At 35.4% G+C, this 23518-nt stretch overlaps 2 protein-coding genes across 6 annotated transcripts in view; one reads left to right on the top strand and one right to left on the bottom strand.

Moving 5' to 3' along the window:
- UBAC2 (UBA domain containing 2) overlaps positions 1-23518 on the bottom strand; it is a 162727-nt gene that overhangs the window by 65723 nt on the left and 73486 nt on the right. The gene's annotated exons all lie outside the window — the stretch shown is intronic.
- Positions 6-10722, top strand: LOC105294150 (G-protein coupled receptor 183). 4 transcript variants are annotated; one of them, XM_011363215.2, is made up of 3 exons: positions 33-152; positions 2426-2604; positions 9450-10722. In XM_011363215.2, exon 3 carries the CDS (start codon positions 9469-9471, stop codon positions 10543-10545), a length of 1077 nt encoding a protein of 358 aa, XP_011361517.1. In that variant the 5' UTR covers positions 33-152; positions 2426-2604; positions 9450-9468; the 3' UTR covers positions 10546-10722. The 4 variants fall into 4 exon arrangements, with proteins under 4 accessions (XP_011361514.1, XP_011361517.1, XP_011361516.1 ...); XM_011363214.2 differs by having other exon boundaries at positions 2442-2604; XM_011363212.1 differs by lacking the exon at positions 2426-2604 and having other exon boundaries at positions 6-152.

The following is a 23518-nucleotide window of genomic DNA, read 5'->3' on the forward strand; positions in this document are numbered from 1 at the left end:
TTACTATGCTCAGTCACAAGGTGACAGAAAAAAAGTCACCACCATAAAAGGATGTATGTATAATCTCTCTTAGAATATGCCAAGCCTAACTTACTTCAGTTTGGGCAAATACTGACTGCTACTACAAAGGGGCCTCAACAAGTCACCGAGAGGTAAGTACCAGATATTTTGTTTTATAGAGAAGTCTTTTGAGTTAAGAAAAAACTTTGAAAGCTAAATTGAGGTATAAGGTAAGAAAGGATCTATTTAATAACAACCTATAAATACTTCTAACAAAAATTATGTTATTAATATAGTTTAGCTTCTCTAGTGACTGGCAGTTCTAATCAACTAATATTAAGCTAGGTTAAAGCAGTGATCATGCCAGAAATATCTTTGCCAAAAAAAAGGCTTACTTTGTGCTCTCTATGTGAACTCGCAATTACAAAAAAATAGTATTAATAAATAATGCTAATACTTCAGGATACTTTAATATGAAGGGAAAGGAACAGTTATTTTAAGATGAGGTATTCCTACACTTACATGTATTGAATATATAACAAGTTATTCAGCACAATTTAAAAACAGTTGTTACATTTTACAATTTGACCAATATCTATGCACATAGAAGTCTTTTCCATACTTCTACTACTTCTATACTTTTGCACTTTATTTTTCAGGACAGAATCCCAGTAGCAGAATTCCTGGGGAAAAGGGTAGAATTTGTTTTAAAGCTTTAAGTATAAATTGATGTTTTTTGGTTCACAGAAACATTTTACCAATTTACTCTCACATCAGTGACAATCTGGGCTTCACTGTTTCTCAGTCAACCTGAGTATTTTAACTCTAAATATAAACTATTAATTTGATAATTGAAAAAAGAATATCTCTGTTGTTTGCTTTATATTTATTTGATGACCAGTAAGGCTAAAAAAAAAAAAAAATCGCATAATAATGAATTATATGCAGTGTTTCGCCAATATTTATGTCCAGGTTGGTAATGGAGGTAACAGAAACTTCTGATAAAATATAAGCTGTGAGGAAGGAAACTTCCTCGAAAGGAGGGTGTGGTTTTTTAGTTTTTTGGTGGCTGTTCCTCTAAGTACAGTACAGTGTAGTGTTTAAGAGCTTGAGCTCTGGAGTCAGGCTCAACCTGGGCTCTGTTATTCACAAACTGTGTGGCCTTGGGCAAGTTACCTAACATTTCTGGCATCAGTCACCTCATTTGTAAAATGGGGAGTAATAATGCTGCCAAGTCCTTATAACACTGGATTCTCCACACTAGGTGTTAGGAAACTGCTATCGTTATTTACCCCTCTTTCTGCCCATGAAACTGCCAGAGGATGAATCCAATAGGCAATTTTCAGATCTTTACAGACTGTTTTACATAAAGACCGACTCTATGGATGGTTATACATCTAACTGTTCTTGCTGTCTGGACTCTGCATTTGCTAATATCATCTCGGTGCATGTTTTCTCTCTGGGGGTTAATTGTACTTTTTGGACACAACACTGCAGAGAGCACTCTGCTCCACAGATCATCCTCACTCACATGCTCACCTATCAAGTGACGGTAGTGGTGGTGGTTAATGCCTTTTATAACTTAACTTTCGACTGGCTTCCGAGAGCTTATCAGTAATAACACGACTGGTCATTTAATGGAATAAATACTGACTCAGGTCATTATATGACTTTCATTCATTTATGTATTACATAGGCATTTACTAGATACCTATTGTAGGACAATTCTGAAACACTCTATGGGATAAAATGTTGTATAAGATAACGCCATCATCCGTAAGAAATTTATATTTAAAAAAAGAGCTTACCACCCAGTAAAAGAGTTTACAAGTGATACCTTTGTCCCTGCTATGGTTAAGGGCCTGCTGGAGTTGTTAAAACCCTAGAATATGATATGTGCTGAGAATGTGTAGAATCCTCCAGCCTGTACAGTTTTTCAGCTTCCCAAGAAGTGTGTAAAATACAGGACTTGGATGTAAGATGAAAGAATGCATGTGAAAATCCCGTTAAAACTGCAGAGGTAACAAAGATCCTTATGGTGTTTTGAAAGCCCAAAGAGAAGAATACAAATGTTTTGTTAAATATCTGCAAACATCTAAAAAGTACTATAAAAACAAATTAATAGCATAAAAGCTACCCTAGGCATTCACCATCTTCTTTCAACAGGAATTTCAGCCCAATTTGTTTTATAGAAACATTGTTAAAAATAGTAAAATCTAAAATCATTTATGAAATCTTTACTTATTTAAAAATATGCTATAAATTAATAAATTCCTTTATTTAAATCAACATATTTCTCTCCTTTCCTCCCTTTTCCCATCTCTTCAGCCCTCTTCTTCTCTCTTGTTCAGACAGGTGTAAGTTCGTATGTGTTACAATTTTCAGATGTCTTCCTATTTTACTTGTTTTCTACCAATAACATCAGATCATGTTGGAAATAGGAGCTAGGAAGAAAACGTATTGCACTGAATATGATTACTGGAGCCAAACTGCCTGGATTGAATCCTGACACTTAACAGCTATGTCTTCAGGCAGGTCACGAAGTGCACTGTGCCTCAGTTTCACCACTGGAAATGGCTTTGTGAAAGTTTTGTGAGGATTCAGGTAAATATATGTAAAGTGCCCAGGGCAGTGCCTAGAACACAGCCCGTTCCTATTATAATAATACCAGTTACTATTATTAATCAAGAGCTTACTGTAGTCTAATAAAGAACCCTTGATTGAAGATCAAGAAAGCTGGCATTTTGCTATTCTTTATGGGTATTTATTGAGCATCAATCATGGGTCAGCTGGAGATATAGAAAATTAACAACGCAGTCCCCACTCACAGAACTTCATAGGCTGTGGGAAACAAAAAAAACAGCAACAACAGACAATATAGATGCTATTCCCGAGCACAGTACCCTAGCAAGGGCACCCCACATTGCATTTCTGCACAGGCTGGCGAGTGAGCAGGAGAGGGTACAATCAGGGAAGCTTTCAGAAGCAGCTGATTTTGAACTGAGTCTTGAAAGAAAAGAGGTAAAAATACAGGGGGAGGGAAGAGGAGGCATCAAGATGGAAGGAAGAGTGTCAGAAAGGCACAGAGCTGTGAGAAAATATAGGCTATCAAAAGACTGCAAGTAAAGAACAGCACAGGGAATATAGCCAATAATATTGTAATAATTATGTATAGTGCCAGATAGGTACTAGACTAATTGGGGGGATCACTTCATAAATTATTTAATGTCTAACCACTAGGCTGTACATCTGCAACTAATAAAATATTGGATATCAACACTAACTGGAAAAAGAAAGACTGCAAGTAATTTATATGGCTGGAGCCAGGACATTATAAGAGGGAACATGGCCAGAGAGCCAACTGAGGAGGGAAGCGAGGCCAGTTATGAGGGAAAGTGTGTGTCACAATAGAGAACTTTCGGTTTGTCTGGCATTCAGTGGGCACCATTGGAAGGGCATGGCAAGAATCGGCACAAAGAAGAAACTTCAGACTGGCAAACACTGTTTTGAAAAAGTTCTCCATGCACTGTCCTGTAAATGACCCTCTGCAGACTTGACGAGAAGCAGTCAGAATGAGACTGTCGTGGGGTGACAGCAGGGTCACATTTCCACAAGCCAGAGAAAGTGAGCTCCCTAGGAGGCAGGGAAGCGAGGTCCCCTCAGACTGACCACAAACAACCCTACTCTGGATATAAACACTCTGGGGTGAGTGAGGTTCCATTCTGACAAAGTGTAGGTAGCTACCAGTATGTCACCTTTTTGGGCAATATTGCCTATATCCTTCAAAAAAATGAATCTTAGACATTGATTTAGCTATCAATTTAGGACTCGAAGCTGGTCAGAAAAAATAAAAGTCACCTAAGAGTGTAGAAATATTTATTTTACTAAGTTAAATGGGGTCAGATCATCTTGATGTGTAAACATGGTCTTGAGTAGATTTCATCTTATAGAGAAGTCACCTCCTATTAATTATCATTTCAGCATGACTTGACCCATTCAATTCACTGCTAAGGCCTGAGTTTAAACAAAATCACTAGGATTTTAGCCACTTTTCATCTAAGGCGTTGATGATTATTAAAAGAATAAATAGTAGGAGTAAAGGTGACTTTTCAGATTCTTAAAGCAAAAACTAAAAAGTGGTATTCTAGCAAGTACTAAATCTTTAAATATAGTGAAGGTTTATTTCTGCCACAAATAAAAGCTAAGAAAATAATTTCCAAGCAAATAAATTGGGACTGTAGAAGGTTTATATGTGTATCCTGTGAAAAACCACAAGTTGGTATTCAAGGTACATATTTCCAGAGTACAAATTACATTAGGGCTTAGACAATTTCCTTAAATACTAATAATTGAGTTCGGGGGCGGGGGGGCTTTTAGTTTTTTCCTTTCTGTGGCAAGAAAGAATTTGTCAGTTCATGTCAACATGTCCGGTTATGCAAAAATGAGATGACAGTGTCTTAAGAAATGTTAGCTATTCTGTTAGCAATGAAATCAATTCTAGAGAAAAACTTACAACAGGCTCATTTCCAAAAACATAAGTAAAAATACTTTGAAGGATATTTTCTGTGGAATAACTTGCTGTTTTACATGTTAGGATAACAGTAAAGTTGAAAGGATTAGCTCTGCATTAACAGAGACAAAACTGAGTCTCCTTCGCTTGTTAACAAAAACGGCAAGAGAACTGGCACAGAAGGTTGCCAGGGTGGCTGCCAGGTAGTTCATTTTCAGTATGAAATGGGGTTCCTCTGGCCCAGCTACTATGCGCCTTCAGAGAAAAGTTTGCAGTTCTCATTCGTGGCCTTCAGGGCGTGGGAGCATTAGGGACCATGCATGTCTTTTCATTAGAAAGCTTTATGAGGAAATTATAATTCTTATACATACAAGTATTCTAAGAAAAACAGATTTAGAACAAACACCTTTTTGTGCTTTTCTGTATGCAATAAAATGACAACCCATAGTACTTTCAAGTGTAACTTGGTATAGGTACATCTATCTTGAATGACGTGTCAGAGGCTGTTGGCTAATAATTGTGAAAATGTGAAATACTTAAAATATATTAAAAAGTAAATAAGTTAGAGAAAGGAAGTTAGTTATGATGAAAAAAGGAATTTGCAATCCCAAGGTTGATAAAGAAACACTAAAACAGAGCAATCAGAATGCTGCTATGTGTGAGAAGGAACAACACAGCAGAGAATATTGAGATAACACCTCATTCAGATAACAGCACATCCCCGACATCATACATTCAGATAACAGCACATCCCCAACATCATACATTCCAGTTTTAGGCCCTTGAATATTAAAAGGTATCATTTCTGTATTTCCAGGACCTAGCATATGGAGGCACTAAAAATAATTTGCAGAATAAAAGAATGGAGTAAGTAAAGGTTCAGGAAAGTAATCTCGACTCCTAAAATGATTAAAGGAAGGTATGAAATAGCTCTGAGAGAAGATGACAATTGGGTGATATAAGAATGAGATAACAACAGTCAAGTACATGAAAGGATTTTTCTTTCAATTTGGAAAAATAAAATTGACTAACATTATAGCATTAATAATACAGATATATGCAAGAACTAAATATACTAGAGCTGTTGACTAATGAGCTCAACCTTCAAGAGGTTACTAAATATCCAAATTAATATACTTCAAAACAGCCTTGAATCTTCTTTACCTAAGATTATTTGTGAACCATGCCATTTATATGCCCAAATTGTACAACTGTCTTTCTTTGACTGACTCAGGACAAGGGTGGGCAGTGAGAGGCCGCTCAGTAGTCTTCTCCTCAGGGTTCTACGACACCACAACCACAGGTCTGGCTTCCCACTCGGGGAGGCACCTCTCCTAGAAGTGGGAACCCTGTTGCCCCTCGGAAGAAGATTCTCCTGCTCTGGAGAAGCTGGTTCATGTTGTGTCTGGGCTGTTTATTTACAGATAAAGATGGCCCGAAAGCTTAGACTACGCTGAAACCACAAACTCGCAGCATTTTAAGGGCATTATGACCTAGCTTTCCCTGCCAAGGACTGGAAAGGGTAGGAGACTTGAAGCCAGGTCATCAGAGAAAAGAATCCAGCGTGACCTTTAGCCTCTCTGACATTCAGTTTCCTCACATGGAAAATAGGTAGGTGATAGCAATACTTAGCTTGCAGGGCTGTTATGAGGGTTCTTTGTGATTTGACTTAAAGGTAGGCACCTAGTTAAAATTAATGTATAAATCTAAATAAAGAGCACTTAAGGGCTAGTTTTGAAAAGTATGTCAGATGACAAGGTTTTTGCAAAAAGGAACTGAATTAAAATTTTTTCCCTCAGATTAAAAAAAATTTACCTATTTACTTATTTCACAGTCTATTCATATTCAATGTTAAAAATTTAGACTATATAAATAAATATAACTTAAAAATTACTTGTACAAAATTATGTTTCGGCATATATATCCATGCAGGTGTATGTGTGTATATGGTTGCTTTTCCTCCCCCAAAAGTGGTATGTTATGTAATCTGTTTCCTTAACATTATTCCCTGTCAAGAAATAGGCATCTACATTGCCATTTTCAGTGACTGCATAGTATTCCATTATATGGCTATACCTCAAAATATTTAACTAATCTCCTAATGATGGACATTTGATTTGATTGCAGATTTTCACCTTTATAATTAACACTGTGTTAAACATGCTTTAATTTCAAATGTTCTGAAACCCCTGACATTTCTGGCTCTACTGGATTACCAGACTCTACAGTGTATTTTCCTCCATTACATATTTTAAAGGCATTTACTATGATCCTGCTTTGAAATATTCCTCAAAATAAAATATATGTGTTGAAGTTTTCAGAAAAAAATTTTTTTCACAAAAGTAGAAAAATAAAAGCTCTTGAGTCTTGTTCCCAAGCTGCAACCTTTGTGTCTAGTCTCAGTTCTTGAAAAGTTACTTCTTACATGAAGCCTATTCCAACTAAAGTTTTTTCTTACATTTATTCCATAATTGCCATTACCATGATTTTCTTTTCAAGAATCACCCTATTTTTTTCTGTACAAAGTCCATATTTATTGTTTTTGTTTATTTTCTATTTCATTAAGTTTTGCAATTAGTTTTATTTGCATCTACCTTCTTTGGGCAAACTCTGTTCTTTTCTAGCTTTGTGAGCTAGAAAACTTATCTATTTGCAATCTTTTAAAAAAATAAATGCATTCAAGGCTTTTCATTCATCTTGGATTAACTCTCTAAATGCATCCCACAGTTTTGGCATGTAGTATTTTTGTCATTTAGTTCTAAGCACTTCAAATTTGCATTGTGATTCTTTAACCCTGAGTTCCTTAGAAATATATATTTTTAGATTCCAAATTTATCCTTTATCCTTTTATTGCTGATTTCTAATTTAGTTGCACGGTAGTCATAGGGAATGTGAGTTGCTAGGTAATAATTTTCTGAAAGTTCTGAGATATTTCTGATGACATCGTACCTGGTCAAATTTGCAAATAATGCTCATATGCATTCAACACAAATTCTCTTAGCTTTTTAGTCATGTTGGTAAATCCAAGTCTTGAATCTCTTTTTTATCTGGCATATTCTAATAAAAATGTGTTAAAATTTCCCATTATGGTTATGGATTTGCCAATGTCTTCTTTAAGTTCTGTCAAATTTTGCTGTTACATGCACAATTTATGATTATTTTTATGTTCTTTGTAAACCACTCTTTTAACTTTTGTAGTGACTCTATCCCTATTAATAGTGAATGTGCTTTAAATTCTATTTTTTTCTGATGTTAATATTGCTACTCTAGTTCCACACTGGTTATTTTTTGCCCATGTCTCTATTTTCAACCTTTCTGAATCGCTTTGCATTATATCTAAGCAGTATACAGCTGGATTTTTTAAAAAAATCCAAATTGATAGTTTCTGTCTTTCAATAGGTAAGTTCAAACCATTTAAATTTGTGACACATATCTATCCTCTTATTTTATTTTCTATTTATCATCCTCATTCTACCCTTTTTTCTCCATGGTCTCCTTTCCTATCTTCTCTTGATTAATAAGAAGTTCTATTTCTATTTTTTGTTCCCTTTTACTTTGGGTTTTATTTCCATATTTTAATAATGAACCTATCAACACTGTATGTAATGCACTCCTATAACATTACTGTAAACCTCTGATTACCCTCGTTGTCTGTTAATATCACAGTTTTAAGATTGTTAAAACTAAATTAGCAAAGATATAATTTATGTGATACAGCAGTGAGAGAAGCAGATTTGTAGTTGGTGCTTTGATATGCTAGGGATAGAGTCTTTTTCTTTTAATATATAGTATCGTCATCATTAGATATATTGAAATTTTCCCTTAACTTTGGTGACTTTGAGATGAAACTCGTGCACATAGATAGTCCTATCATAAAAATAATTTTCACAGAATTAATTGCTTTGCTCTTCCTTAGTTTTATCAAAGTTCAGTCTTATCTATGGAGTTTTACTGTAGGAGTTCTCTACTTTCCAATTTAAGACTTGAAATTTCATCCTATCATTTATAACAGGAAAAGAATTAGAAAAAATTCAGATGTTCATCAAGGGAGTAGTTAAGCAAATTATAATTGTATACCTTTCAAATATCTATATAAGACCTATACATATGACATATATACTACACTGATCCATGAACATATTAATGAAGCAGAACACAAAATATCACATATGTTTACTACTATGTGAAAATGAAAGAATTTATACTGCATGCAAAATGGGGTATCTATGGAATAATATAGTTTAAAATTAATTTTAAAATTTCCCTTGAAGCAGCTTAAGCTATTTCTTTCTCTTTTCTTTTTCTCCTTTTTTTGTCATTTTTCTTGTGGTTGTCGTGGTCATCTTCATCATCATCTTTTTTTTTTTTTTTTTTTTAAGAAAACCTAACTTTCAGTTCCTAACAAGGTCTTGGCTTGTTTCTCATACTTTTTAGGTTAACACAAATCAGATCACTGTGGTAATTTCATATTTCACTACATAAATGTGTGACTAATTTCATTTCCTGGCAGTGATATGCATTTTGGGGGGGAAAAAAAAAAGTCCAACTGAAATTCAATTTAAAAGCAAAGTTTTACGCCTGTCTGAAATGTGGGGTGCTTTACGTGATTTTATTTTAACCAGACAATGATTCAAAAAACAGAAGGGGAAATTTCTGCCTAAAAAGTTAGTGCATTCCCTCTTGTCACAAAAATACATTTGTTCTATTTAGATGGTTCTAGTTCATTTGCCCGGGTTTTGCCAAAATCACCAAATTGTGAAAGCAAAAGCATGGATTTTATTCTGCTCTTCGTAACTTGTACTATATATGTAACTATATTATCATAGATTTTTAAAAATTATATAAATCTTAAAAATTTTTAATTAGATCTATAAAAGGCAGTTTATATTGCTTTCAGTTAAATCTTTTAATGAAACGCAGCCTTCTTGTCTTTTCCTAGAGACCCTGAACACTGGCTGATGGATATAAAAATGGACAACAATTTTACTACAGCTCCTCAGTTAAGTGACTGTGACCTCTATGCACACCACAACACAGCCAGGATACTAATGCCTCTGCATTACAGCATTGTCTTCATAATTGGGCTTGTAGGAAACTTGTTAGCCTTGGTCGTCATTGTTCAAAACAGAAAGAAAATCAACTCTACTACCCTATATTCCACAAATCTGGTGATTTCTGATATACTGTTTACCACTGCTTTGCCTACACGGATAGCCTACTATGCATTGGGCTTTGACTGGAGAATCGGCGAGGCCTTGTGTAGGATAACTGCTCTCGTGTTTTACATCAATACGTATGCAGGTGTGAATTTCATGACCTGCCTCAGCATTGACCGGTTCTTTGCCGTGGTGCACCCTCTGCGATACAACAAGATAAAAAGAATTGAATATGCGAAATGCGTTTGCATATTTGTCTGGATTCTAGTATTTGCTCAAACACTCCCACTACTCATAAAATCTATGTCAAAGCAGGAGGATGAAAGGACTACATGCATGGAATATCCAAACTTTGAAGAAACAAAATATCTTCCTTTGATTCTGCTTGGTGCATGTTTCATCGGATATGTGCTTCCGCTCACGATTATTCTCATCTGCTATTCTCAAATTTGTTGCAAACTCTTTAAAACCGCCAAACAAAACCCACTAACTGAGAAATCTGGTGTAAATAAAAAGGCTCTTAACACAATTATTTTTATAATTATTGTGTTTATTCTCTGTTTCACACCTTACCATGTCGCAATTATTCAACATATGATTAAGAAGCTTCGTTTTCCTGATCTCCTGGAATGTGGCCAAAAACATTCATTCCAGATTGCTCTGCACTTTACAGTATGCCTGATGAACTTTAATTGCTGCATGGACCCTTTTATATATTTCTTTGCATGTAAAGGATACAAGAGAAAGATTATGAAGATGTTGAAACGTCAAGTCAGTGTATCAATTTCCAGTGCTGTGAAGTCAGCCCCTGAAGAAAACTCACGTGAAATGACAGAAACTCAAACAATGATACATTCCAAGTCTTTAAATGGAAAGTAAAAAGGAATTAAATCTTGGATTTATAGCAAACTATATGACAAACTTTGTGGGACTTTTCTTATAAAGCAAAATGATTATTCAACTTCCAATTAGAATTCTTTTAAATTCCTTTCATTGGGCACTATTTCCCACGTCCAACTTGGAAGTAAACTGATAAATGTGTATTCTTTACACTCAAGAGAACATAAAGCAAAGTTTTAATTTGTAAATGAAATGCTATACCAAAAGGAAGTCTATTTTAATAACTCAGTATAAAACGATAAGTTTTGTGTTAATGAAAAATCTAATCATTAATATTTCCTGCCAATAATTTGGCAAAAGAAAAGACTGTTAAGATTATATGTTGCCAGTGTAAAAGTGTTAATATTGTAATATATTTCTTTTTTTTTGATATTTCTTCAATCCATGTTTCTTTCAATCTTAGATTTCCTCAATACGCCAGCTTTTTGTTTTGTTTTGTTCTGAGTCGTAAAATTTTGTTTCAAAGAACACTTTTGGAATAAAGAGCAGTATTCTACAGAATTATGAGTCTGTCCTTCAATGCTCACTGTCAACTATCAGTAGAAGTTACAAGGAGACTATAATTAGCAGTAGATAGATTTGGAAAGCAACATTATAGTAAATGATGATGATGAGAGAGGCAATGAAAGCATTAGCTTTTCCCGCAAACAGACAGCATAGTATCTGAGGGACATTGCTCAGGAATATGACGAAGGCTTTATGTGGAGGTACCCACTGGAAAGAGGATAACTTGCTAAATTCTTGGGAATAAAAAATATGCAAATATGCTTGGTTTTCCTTGGGTCTCTAGGGGGTCATTTCTTTCTTATTTACAAGTTGTTAGTACCCTGTATCTTTCAATGGCTTGGGTTACCAGAAAGGGTAAGGAAAGATGAGCGGCAGGACGTATAGTTGCTGCTTGCCTAAAAAAGATAGTGAGTAAAATGCAAAATTACAAACTTAGTTTCCGGGATTCTTTACAACAGTATATACTTGCTCAAATGAATATCTTAGTATGAGTAACATGACCTTTACAAGTATAGTCACCCTGTCTGCCAGCACAAATTTGTTTTACTCAATCCCAAAATACCCCAATATAATATCTATATCAGCAATGATACCAATTTTGATAATGGAACATAAAGAAATAAAATGCTGTATCATGAGTCATATTTTAAATTTTTATTAGGCTTTATATCCTGAAAATATTTTTCTTTCTTACTCATTTTCAGTTTTTTTCCTGTAAGAAAATGAATCTTAATGATTGATTCAACACCATTTACCGAGTACTTTCAGATTTGTATTACATTAATTTCACAAAGAGCTACTTGACCTTAAAGCCACTGACAAAAAATAGGCACTGGTCTTTGAAACACCTTATGGAGACAGGTGAGATCACATGGATGGAAGTCAGAATCTTAGGGCCTTTCCTTCACTCCATCTATAAACCTTCCTAAGTGAAGGCAAAGAAAGACAAAACACTAAATTTTATGCATGGTGGAACTTATGTAGTCATTTGAGTTGGATCCCAAAAGAAAAACCACTGTGTAAGCTACTAAAAGGAAAACCAGAACCAAAGCTTCCTTAACTTCATAGCATCTTTATGGTACACTAGTTCTATGATCACATTTGAGCATAGACTATTATATGTATGAGGCAACATGCTGCTTCACAACAGATGACAGTGTCCTCTCTGTGCTGATGGAGTCGATTCTTAAGATCCTTCAAACAAGAAAGTAAGTATCTATGTCACTTGACAAAGGAATAACATATTCTTTTATCTGTTTAGTTTTCTACGTCCTCCCTCTACTATACCACAAATCTATATAAATGATTTTATCCAATCATCCGTAGCCATACTGCCAAAAAGGTAAACTTTAAACCTATCTCCAACTAATATGGAAAAAAAAAAAAAAAGTATTCTAGTCAAACTTAGCTATTTGCACTCCTTTAAAAGGCCCTTACTTCCTATTTCATTCATGAAGACATTCGTACTTGGCCTTGGAGCAACCTCCCATTATCTTGTATTATTAGTTGGCTTCACATTGATTTCCCATGCATTTATTTCACAAGTATGTTAACTTAGAGAACAGGGACAATGCTGTATTATTTTTGTAATCCGTTTTAGAACAAAGGAGGTAGCCGGATATATAATATATTGTTTGAAAACCACAATCCTACAAGTATTTTCTACATGAATCTGGTGAAGTATTATTAACAATTTTAAATAACAGTGAACTACAAAAACTCTTCTCGGAAAGCTGATAGTTATATGGCAGCTAACCATATTTACCTGTACCACAATTTTATTTCTAAAAGGATCTTTTGGTTAACTTAAAAAAACTCTCAAAGTATTTAGTTTGAATCGGTATAAATACATCGACTCTTCAGTATAGCATAGACTAGTACAGATAGTATACAATAGTAAATATTAAAAACATTTAATATAAATCGAATTTAATATACATATTAAAATAACGTATATTTAAATAATAAATATAAAAATAGTAAAAATGCTAGATGCTAGAAATGACATCAAGTATATGAAAAGAGCTCAATAATTTACAAAACAGTCCACACATTATGTAAAGTCTTCCTTTCTATTATCCTGTGAAACAGGATGAGAAGTATCACCCATACTTTATAAATAAACCTAAGTTTAGAAAAGGTACCTGTTAACTTAGAGACAGCTTGAGGAATGTAACTCTAATTCCATATCCTAGCCATAAAGTATACAGAACTTAATCACAGAGAACAAAAAGTATTAGAAGGCCTGTTTCATTGTATGCCAGCAGGCAATCTATCCTTAAATAAGACAAATAACCGACAGTGTGTAGATTATGAGCTCAGCTAGGCTATGAGTTCTGTGAGGATGAGGATGTTGTCTGTTATATACACAGAACCTGGTACAGAGCTTGGCATACAGAAGTTTCTTAAATATTCATCTAATTGAACACCACCTGTTTTGCACTATTACTAACAAAATTCGAAAGTCCTAATGAAATTTCTGTGAAGTTCTTAATTTCTCAATGAAGTGAAAAGAAACACCCTAAATGCCTAATTACATATGCTAGAGCATATGTATAACTGAAGATAGTTACCTTCTGAGACTATGCAATTTAAACTAGTCATATTAAAAGATAGAGCTAATTACCCAACATGCCGATTTAAATGTAGATACAGAAACATCTGTATCTGCTTGGAAATAATTTTATATTTCAAAAGGCAAGGGCAGGAACACTTACCAATCAGTAAAAAGTACCAGGCAATTTTAAAAGGGGAAGCACTGATCTTAAATTAGCCCTTACAATGGTCTATTTTGGTCAGCTTTTAGCCCATTGTAATCTATTATTCTTTGCAAAGCTACAAAATTTGCTCATTGACTATTCAGATAAGAACGAAAAAATGAAAAGCTGATCTGGTGATGACATCGCACATTTTTTTGAACCTAGGGAGGATTAAATGTACTCATGAGAACTGCTGCCAATAGAAGCCTGTTTTATGTTAAACTCTGATAAACTGATCACTTAAAGATAATCCCCAAATTTCTATTCAACTATAAATTCAATTAGCTAAGAAGGAACAATTATTAACTGTTTATTACATGCCTCTTTTCTGAGCACTTAATAGGTATTATCTCTTTCAATCCTTATTACCTTAAGAGATGAGTACAATTATTATCACCATTTTGCAGATGAGGAAACTAAGGGTGCCAAGCCACATGGAGAGGTGAAGCTGGGAATTAAATCCAAACCATCTGACCTCAGTGCCTGTAGCCTGACTCAGAGCATGAGAACATCACCACTTCCAGAAACATGTTCATTAAGAGATGGCTCCATTCCTCCATTTCCTGTGGCCTCCTACGCCTTGGGCATCCCCCGTCACCATCTAAACTTCAGCTCACCTTCTTTCCCTGCAGGGGCCCCCTAATTTCTCTGCAAACTCAAGTTTCATTCTTTCAGTCACCCACACCTGATCATCTTTCTCTCCTCCATGGTATTCAGCCAGTGACTCTTGCTTGGGTTTTCTCCTCTCACACTCTCTTGCCCATCTTTTCTTTGCCCAATATCATCATCATAGTCCAGATGCTGGCATCACAGACATAAATTACTACGACTTGTTTCCCACTGGTCCCCTCAGTCAGAGTCAGAAACTTTAGCCTTCCTTTTAGATGATACACTGGAAGCCAGCAGATTAATAACAATAATGAATACTTGCTAACAGTTACATGGCATAGTGTTCTAACACACACACACACACACACACACTTTCCTCTTTCAAGCCTCACAATAATTCTATGAGGCTCATTCCATTACTATCCCTATTTTAAGATGAGGAAATTACACTCCAGAGAAGCTGAGTAACTTGTCCAAGGTCACACAGCTAGTAAATGGGGGAGCCAGGCTCTAGACTCTGACAGTCCAATTCTATGGTCTTCTCTCTTAATCGTGATATTATCTCTCTTAAACAAGTAGAACTATATGCCTGAGGTCCTCAAAGAGCCTTGGAAGAGATACTTACTGTTCGCTGAATTCTTCAAGTTCACTTGAGGGGCACATGTGACTAATTCTTGCCAATGGATTGGTAACAAAAGTGACATGTCAGTTTTAGGCTGAAGCATTAGAGAGCAGTGAGGAATATTCCATCCTGCTTTTCTCTCCTGCCACAGTGACCAGCGATGTTCAAGATGATGGGGGAACTTTGTCAGCATGGATACTTGAATGAGTAAATTAAATGGAGAATTCCTCATCCGAATACCCCATTCACCTGTGTTGGCCAAGTAGCACAAAGAAGAAATACACTTATGTATTCAGCTATTGAGATTTCAGGGTTAATTTGTGGCTACCACAAAACTCACATTCTGATTAATAAAGTGTTTAACCTACTTAGAATGAAACAGAGCAACACACACAGTGTAAGGAAAGTGCAGATACTATCCAGTTCTCCTGGCAAACAAACATAATCTTCCTTAATCCCACTTTCATTGCATCATTTCATGCTCAAGGATTGAGACTAGTTCCCCATCATCTACCACATGAAGTCTAAGTTCCTCTCCTACACTTTCTAACCCCTGAAACCTAATTTCCCAACATTTCCTGACATACACTGTTCAAGTTAGCCTTGTTGGTTTTGTCTCTGTCTCATGAGTACAATAAATGTTTGGTTCTCACTGGTTGTATTATTTTGCTTTCTCCATTTATTTTTACACTCACATCCCAATTCTACCTCCTCCTTTAACTTTTCTTTGACTACTCAAAGCCACCCATTTTCCTTTCCTCAACTTATTTGGCTTTTATATAGTCTACGATACACAGTTTTAACTTTAGATATGTATTATCTTACAATAAAGGAAGAGAAGAAAACAGACTGGCCTGGAAATCTGTGGCCTGGTTCTGATTTGATTGCTAATCAGCTACATCATATCTGTTGTCTTTTAGCCTTCTTACATTTCAGTTTTCTTATTGATGAAATAACAGTGTTATATAATATGGAAGCCCTCTGCCAATCATCATACAGCCTATGGTCTATTATTTCATGTGCATTACTCTTACATGTCTCAAATGAAACATAAGCTCCACTGAGGTGGAGACCTTCACTATTACTTCTTTTATTCTGGGTAGCTCCAAGCAAAGCACCTTGCATATACATAATGCTCAAAAAAAAATTTGTTGTCATCAAACATTAGCTGAAGATACTACATGATTTGTATTATTAAAGTATAACAGATGACAGGTTTTATTATTGCATGTCATAATTTGTTAGGCAGCAGTAGATAACTAATACATGCTTAGTGCTGAATTATAAATCATGGGAAATTGGAAACTAGAATGACATTTAAATCAGTAAATATTTCTTTTCCATTTCTGTTGAGAGTATAAGAATGACAATAGCTTTTCCTCTTCCTTTTACATACAAAGAAGCAGCATATGACTATATACATTTATTCAATTTATCCCTGTTCAAAATTAGAGAATCTCTGCAACACTGTATAAAAAAGTAATGTACATAGGGAAATACATGATTTTATTTTGTTTTTCAACAGTTTATCTTCCTCAAAAATTTTAAAGACACTCCTTTTTCTCTTTATTTGCACACTTACTATGTAGTTTCTCATCATTAATAATGGTTTTTAGATATTCTGTCTATTCAACTGAACTGTAAGCCATTCATGAGCAGGAACCATATTACTCTACATTTCATGTGGTACCTACCACAACTGACCCAAACCAAGAACTCAAATAATTTTTGATTGGTTTTTATCAGTTTTCTCAAAGTGTGAGAACATTTATTTGTTTTGTATATTTTGTAAGATGACTTTTCTCATGCAGATTTTGAGAAGAAAAGTGTGTCAGAATGAAATTACAAAGAGGCTACAAAAGATTTTAATCCTAGTCTAAAAAAAGGTAGCATTTTGATGTGTTCTTATTGCTTGAGGGCAGTCGTTCCATAATTTCCCCCTTAAGTCCTATAGGGAAATGTCTGCTTTAAAAAAAAAAAATTACACACACACACACACACACACACACACACACACACACACACACACAGTGAAAATATATGGGGTTACTGTCTATATTACAATTTTAAAAACAAATGGAAACTGTATTATCACGTATTGGTCTACCATATGTTATAATTGGAGAGAGTAATGAAAGTATTACAAGTGCCATCTCATGTATTATTGTCTATTTTTCCCCAGTAAGGAAACAAGAACACAGAAAAGGTCATGAATTTGAGTGTTATTGGTTTTACATTAAGAATAGCTGTTAAGAAGAAGGCATCATCAAAAGAGACGCAGAGATACAACACACACATGACAAAAAATCAAACTAGTTCCTAATTTTAGTTCCAACAATCTGGAAGGACTCTATCTGAGACATGGGCTATGACATGGTCTGTACCCATGCACTTAGGTCTCTGGAAAGACCCAGAGAGAGACTGGTCAATTGGAGGCAAGGGCAGGACTGAGGGATACCATAGGTCTTGGTCATGCAGAATTTAGGAAACGAGTGGGAAAATGGAAAGAAAAAAAAAGTGTCCCATTAGGGATCCAGATGTCAAATTATTTGAAGTTTGTACGTTTGACAAAATGCTGCTAAGGTACATGGTAGTCATTACACTATTCTCTCTGCATTTGTGGATGTTTTGAATTTTCTGTAACACATTTTAAAAACTGCTGTCTAGTCTCCAACACATTCTCATACTCTTGTTTCATCAGAGTGGAAGCAGAAATCCAGGGACGGATTCACAAAGGACTGAGAGAAAAATGGCAGTGGATATCACATGGCTACAAGTCACTGTCTCTAATCAGTTAGCTGCAGCTACCCAAATCATATGAGAAGACAAGAATAAGACACACATGGCCGTATTCATATTCTAAGATCACATGTAAGGGTGGTTTCAACAGACCTTCAAGAAGTCCTACTAAGAGATGGCTTTTGGTGATAGTCACCAGCAAAGAACAGGTTATATCAGAAATCCACATGAAAAGATTGTCAAGGTTTCAGAACCGTACACACATGCACACGCATAATGCTCCATGACTAACTTGATATCCTAATACAAAGTTCTACTTCCTTTTCCTTAAACCATGCTCCAGTTCAAATATAAGTATTTCAGATTCAAGTATACTGTTTTGTATATACACATTTGAAGTCAAAAATAAAAGTTACGTTCTTTGAATTACCAGTTCTGTCAGCTAAGATTCATTCATATAACAACGAAACTTCTCAAGCTATTTTTGGCAGAAAAAGATTAAGAACACAGAATTAGGTGTTTATAAAAGTGCAGAAATGGACAGAAGGGCTAGAAGGGCAGATCCAGGCTGTGCCTCCAGGAAGACCCCTAGAATAAATAGTCCAGAAGACTGCTTCCTCTGCCACATTCAGGACCCTGGGAAATCAGGAAGTCATTACATTATTTCACCAGTCTAGGGGTCAGGGAGTTGTCTGAACAGTAACTTCCAGAGCCCTATTGGAGCTGTAGAACTGAACCAACAGAATGGGTATCTCAATGGCTCACAATGAACTCAAGGACCATACAAGTTCTTCTGATTGGTGGAGCCTAAGTCATATCCAGAACTCTGGATACAAGGGAATTTAAGAATTACAGCATTCAGTTTTCCAACCCCTGATTTATATGGAGGTACACAAGAAGGATCCTGGAACAGATAATGAGCAAGCCATTATACCATATAAAATTTAAGAGTATCCATCCCACCATATAAAACATTAAAATACTCTACCAACAGGGAGGAAGAAATGTCTAATTAAAAAAAAAGAAGCAGAAACTTAAAGAAACATCACAGTCAAATGCAAAACCAAATGTAAAAGGTCTTTTTCAAAGTAATAGGAGAAATTTGAATATAGTTTTGGTAGTATATAATAGTAAGAAATTATAATTTTGTTAAGTAAAGTAATATTCTGGTTATATAACAAAATATCATTATTTTCTAGAGCTTACTTAAATATAGAATAAAATATGATGCCTGTAAATTGCTTCAAAATACTTAAAATAAAGGTATTTAGTTTTTAGGGCAATAGAAGAAGAATAGAAGGGAAATAGAAGAAGGGTGGCAAAAATGCACATTATTGAATCTGGGTAATAGAGTTCATTTTATTATGCTCTCTGCTTTTATAATTGAAATTTTTCATAATAAAAGGCTTTAACAGGTTATACCAAGAAAACGTGGGAAGTACAAATTATTTCCATGTAATGTTTTATCTTCAAAACTTTAATTTTACCACAAGGTTCATCTTCTATAAAGTAACTGGCTTATATTGTTTATCACCTACTCTGGTGATTCAGCCCCACCAAATTAAAGCACCCAGCTGAACCTCTTTCAGAGGCTAATCCTGGGGCCATGCTGCATACTTTCCTAAAACCTCTCAAAAGTCCACAAACCTCCAAAAACCAGCAGCTGGCCTCAGTGTGCCCTGTATCCCTTACTAAGCAGCCCTAAGCCTGCACTAGTGGCAGCCAGCCTTGGTTAACACACCATAACCATTCCCAGGCACCTCCAAACCCAGCGCAGGCATCTACCAATCACGGATCACTTTGTAGCTTTTACCAGGGGGCCTCCAGCTGGACACAGGCAGTGGCTGACCTTGGTCTCCATGGGAGCCTCTCCCAAAAGACCCCAGCACCAATATACCCAGAGGCCGACTTCAGACCACAACAGAGCACTACCTGTTAGCTAGCTCCACAAGCGGCACACCTAAATGTCGCCTCAACAGGCATATGAGTCCACTGTGGCAAATCTCACTCTAGGGGTCAGCTCTGGCGCTGTGGGTTTGGACAATCCTCACAGCCAGGCAGTCTGAGTGTCAATTACACCCACTGATGTGCGAACAGCAATCAAGGCTCAACTACAACAAAAGAGCACACACAATCCACGCAAGGGACACTCCTAAAACACCCAGCCCAAGTAAACAGGGAAACTGTACCACTGAGCCCTATAGGACACCTACTACATAAGGCCACCCTGCCTAGACTGGGAAACACTGCAGATCTACCTAAAACATTTAAACAAACAGAGAGGCAGAGAAAAATGTCTCAAATGAAAGAACAGGACAAAACTCCAGGAAAAGAACTAAAGAAAATGGAGGCGATCTACCAGATATAGAGTTCAAAACACTAGTTATAAGGATGGTCAATGAACGTAGAGGAAGAATAGATGATTTCAGTGAGAACTTCAAAAATATTCTCATTGACAAAGCAAAACACATAATAAAAGCAAGCAATGGATCAACCAACACTAAAGCTAATACAAAGGTTAAAAGGCAAAAGTAGGAAAGTCATGTGTAATTACAACAGTAAATTAAAGGAACACAAATACACACACACGAAGTAAAAAACGACAAAAACTTAAAGATGGACAGGGTGAGTAAAAATGGTGGTGACTCTAGGATGTGTTTGAACTTAAGTGACCATCAATTTAAAATAGACTGCTATAAACATAGCTTAGTATATAAGAAGCACATGGTAACCACAAACCAAAAATCTATCAGCAATATACAAGAACTAAAGAGAAAGGAATCCAAATACAACACTATATAAAGTCATCAATATACAAGCGTAGAGATCAAGAGAATAAGGAACAGAGAACTACCAAAACAATCAGAAAACAATGAATAAAATGGCAATAACTATATACCTATCAATAATTACTTTAACTGTAAATGTATTAAATGCTCCAATCAAAGACAAAAGAATAAAGGAGATGTGGTACACACACACACACACACACACACACACACGATGGAATATTACTTGGTCATAAAAAAAAGAATGAACTCTTACTTAACATTTGTGACTACATGGATGGATCTAAAGGTTATTACGCTAAGTAAAATAAATCAGAGAAAGACAAATACCATATGATTTCATTTATTTGTGGTATCAAAAATCAAAATAAATGAACAAACAAAACAGAAACAGACTCATAGATATAGAGAACATACTGATGGTTGCCAGATGGGAAGGGGAGTTGGGGGCCTAGGTGAAAAAAGATGAAGGGATTAGGAAATGCAAATTTGCAGTTACAAAACAGTCACAAGGATGTAAAGTACAGCATAGGAAATATAGTCAATAATATTGTAATATACATGGTGTCAGGTGGTTGCAAGATTTATCAGGGAGATCACTTCGTAAGTCATATAAGTATCTAACTACTACGCTGTACGCCTGAAACTAATACAATTTTGAATGTTCACTGTAATTGGAAAGATTTTTTTAATTAAAAAAAGAAAGTGTATATAGGAAGCCTCGGTTTGATAAGTTTATATATTCAAATTACTTTCTAGTATAGTGAACAGAAGAACTAGAATTTTCATCTAAAACAAAAGTAGCATTAAGTGTTGCACAAAGGAAAATGTCTGAGCTAAAAGTCAGACAGCATGAATTTTAATCTAATCTCAGCCACTTAGATATGACACTAGTGACTCATTCTCAGAACCTCTGCTTTCTCACAAAGGACACAGCAATATCGATATCTATTCTTGCAAGACTGTTACGGATATTCACTTAAAACAGTAAAACAAGGCTCTATGGTACAAAATAGTTATTCAAAATGTATTTATCAAGATTCCTTAAGAGAAAAGGTAAATTCTGCTACTAAAAAAATCTTCAAATAGAATGTACAATACTAACATTTCATAATGTGATTCTGTATTGTTTCTCCATGTTGTTGCTGATATTAACAAACATATCCTTGGTCTATTAATTTATTTATACAACAAATATTTCTTAAGGGCATATTATAAGCCAGGCACTGCTCTAGGCAACAGGATAAGAGTTGAAAACAATACAGACCAAGTTACCCTCATGACTCCACCAGCTAACACTCAATATTAAGTAAACAAATATCAGTTTAGCACAGGGGTTAATTTTGAGTGTTATTTTGGCTTTGTTACATCAAAGACCTGTTCTTCGCCCTCCCAAATATTCTCTGAAGTACTATAATAATAAACTCTTCTGTTAAATAAGCCAGAGTTGGTTCTACTACTTCAACTAAGAGGCATGCCTGTGCTCTTGTAAATGAGAAAGCGTTTCCCTTTGACCTCGGATAATAAAAGCACATTAGATACTTCGGAACTTAACATAGATCATATACAAAAACTTTAAGATAGCTAAGAAATTTTTTTATGTGTATACTTTGCTATGGTTACCAAGACGTGGTTAGCATTTTAAAATTTTTTTCTTAGAATAAGACAGTGATCTGAATCTAAAATCTTTCATAAGGTGCAACTTTCCAATGACAAACAAGAACAGGAAGTGAATCTTGAATACAACCAGACATCTAGTTCCTTTTACTATTATTTATTCTGCTGTCACCTGAGCATGACTTCACAACATTAAGCTTCCCACCATCCTATCCTAATGTAAAGTTATAATTTAAAGTTAAAGTTATATTTTGATTTCTGTTTAAATAAAACATATTTCCTGTTAAACTAGAAATTTTGACATATACGCAAATATTTTAAGTTTTATGAGGAAGACAGCTTAAAATAAAGGAATTGAGTAGCAAAGGAACTTAGAAAAGCAGAAATGAAAACAGATGTTAAACTTCTTTGAAACAAATTTTTGCTAATAGTCTCAACCAAAGCTATTTCAGTCAACTACTAGAAATATTCTACCCAGTCAAAAGATCAAGGATGTGGGCTCTTTTAAAGATCCTATTTACTGCCCAGCACTGTGTACGTTATGGGATTCCAAAACATAGGTGATAACCTCTGCAAAAAACTTAGTTTAGGTCAATGGCCTTCCATCAGGGGCGATTTTGTCCCCCAGGTATCATCTGGCAGTATCTGGTGATATTTTTAGTTGTCATGGCTGAGGGGTTGTTGTGGGGTGGGTGCTACTAATGAGTAGAGGCCAGGGATGTTGCTAAACATCCTACAATGCACAGGACAGTCTCCCATGGCAAAGAACTATGCAGCCAAAAGTGCTGACCACGGTTGAGAAAACTGGTTTAGGTCGACCATGCCACTGCCCTTACATTCCAATATAAAATCCCACATTCCAATATAAAATCCCCCTCTGATGACAGCTTACAGATCCTTTCAAACAGGATCCATTAAATCTTCCCCCTGGGAAGACGCCCTGGCCACTAAAACTGTCACTAAAATTCCTGCAGTGTGAAAAGCCTCAATCTCCTTTCAAAATTAATCAACAATCTCCAAGGGTAAGAAACTGTATACCACTTTATTTGATTCTGAAGACACTGGCCTTCAAACATTACTAGCACCTTGATCACGCTGAGCAGCAATCTTGTTTCCTAATCATTCCTCAGACAATGTCATGTGCGTAAGTGAGGCAGCAGAAGCCGCTTCCTTTCCTTACGTATCTTCTCACATCATGATTTTTCTTTTACCACTTAACAGAAAATGGTGCTCAAAGTTTCTGAGCCTGTTTCTTCAAAGATGAGAATTTATACCATACAGGGTTATTCTGAGGATTAAAGTGACATTAA

The sequence above is a fragment of the Pteropus vampyrus genome, unplaced genomic scaffold (genome assembly GCF_000151845.1).
Source record: "Pteropus vampyrus isolate Shadow unplaced genomic scaffold, Pvam_2.0 Scaffold83, whole genome shotgun sequence".
In the NCBI taxonomy this organism is placed as follows: Eukaryota; Metazoa; Chordata; class Mammalia; order Chiroptera; family Pteropodidae; genus Pteropus; species Pteropus vampyrus.

What these genes read in the sequence shown, in the direction of transcription:
- LOC105294150 (XM_011363212.1), top strand. Translation starts at nt 9,469, where the DNA reads ATGGATATAAAAATGGACAACAATTTTACTACAGCTCCTCAGTTAAGT.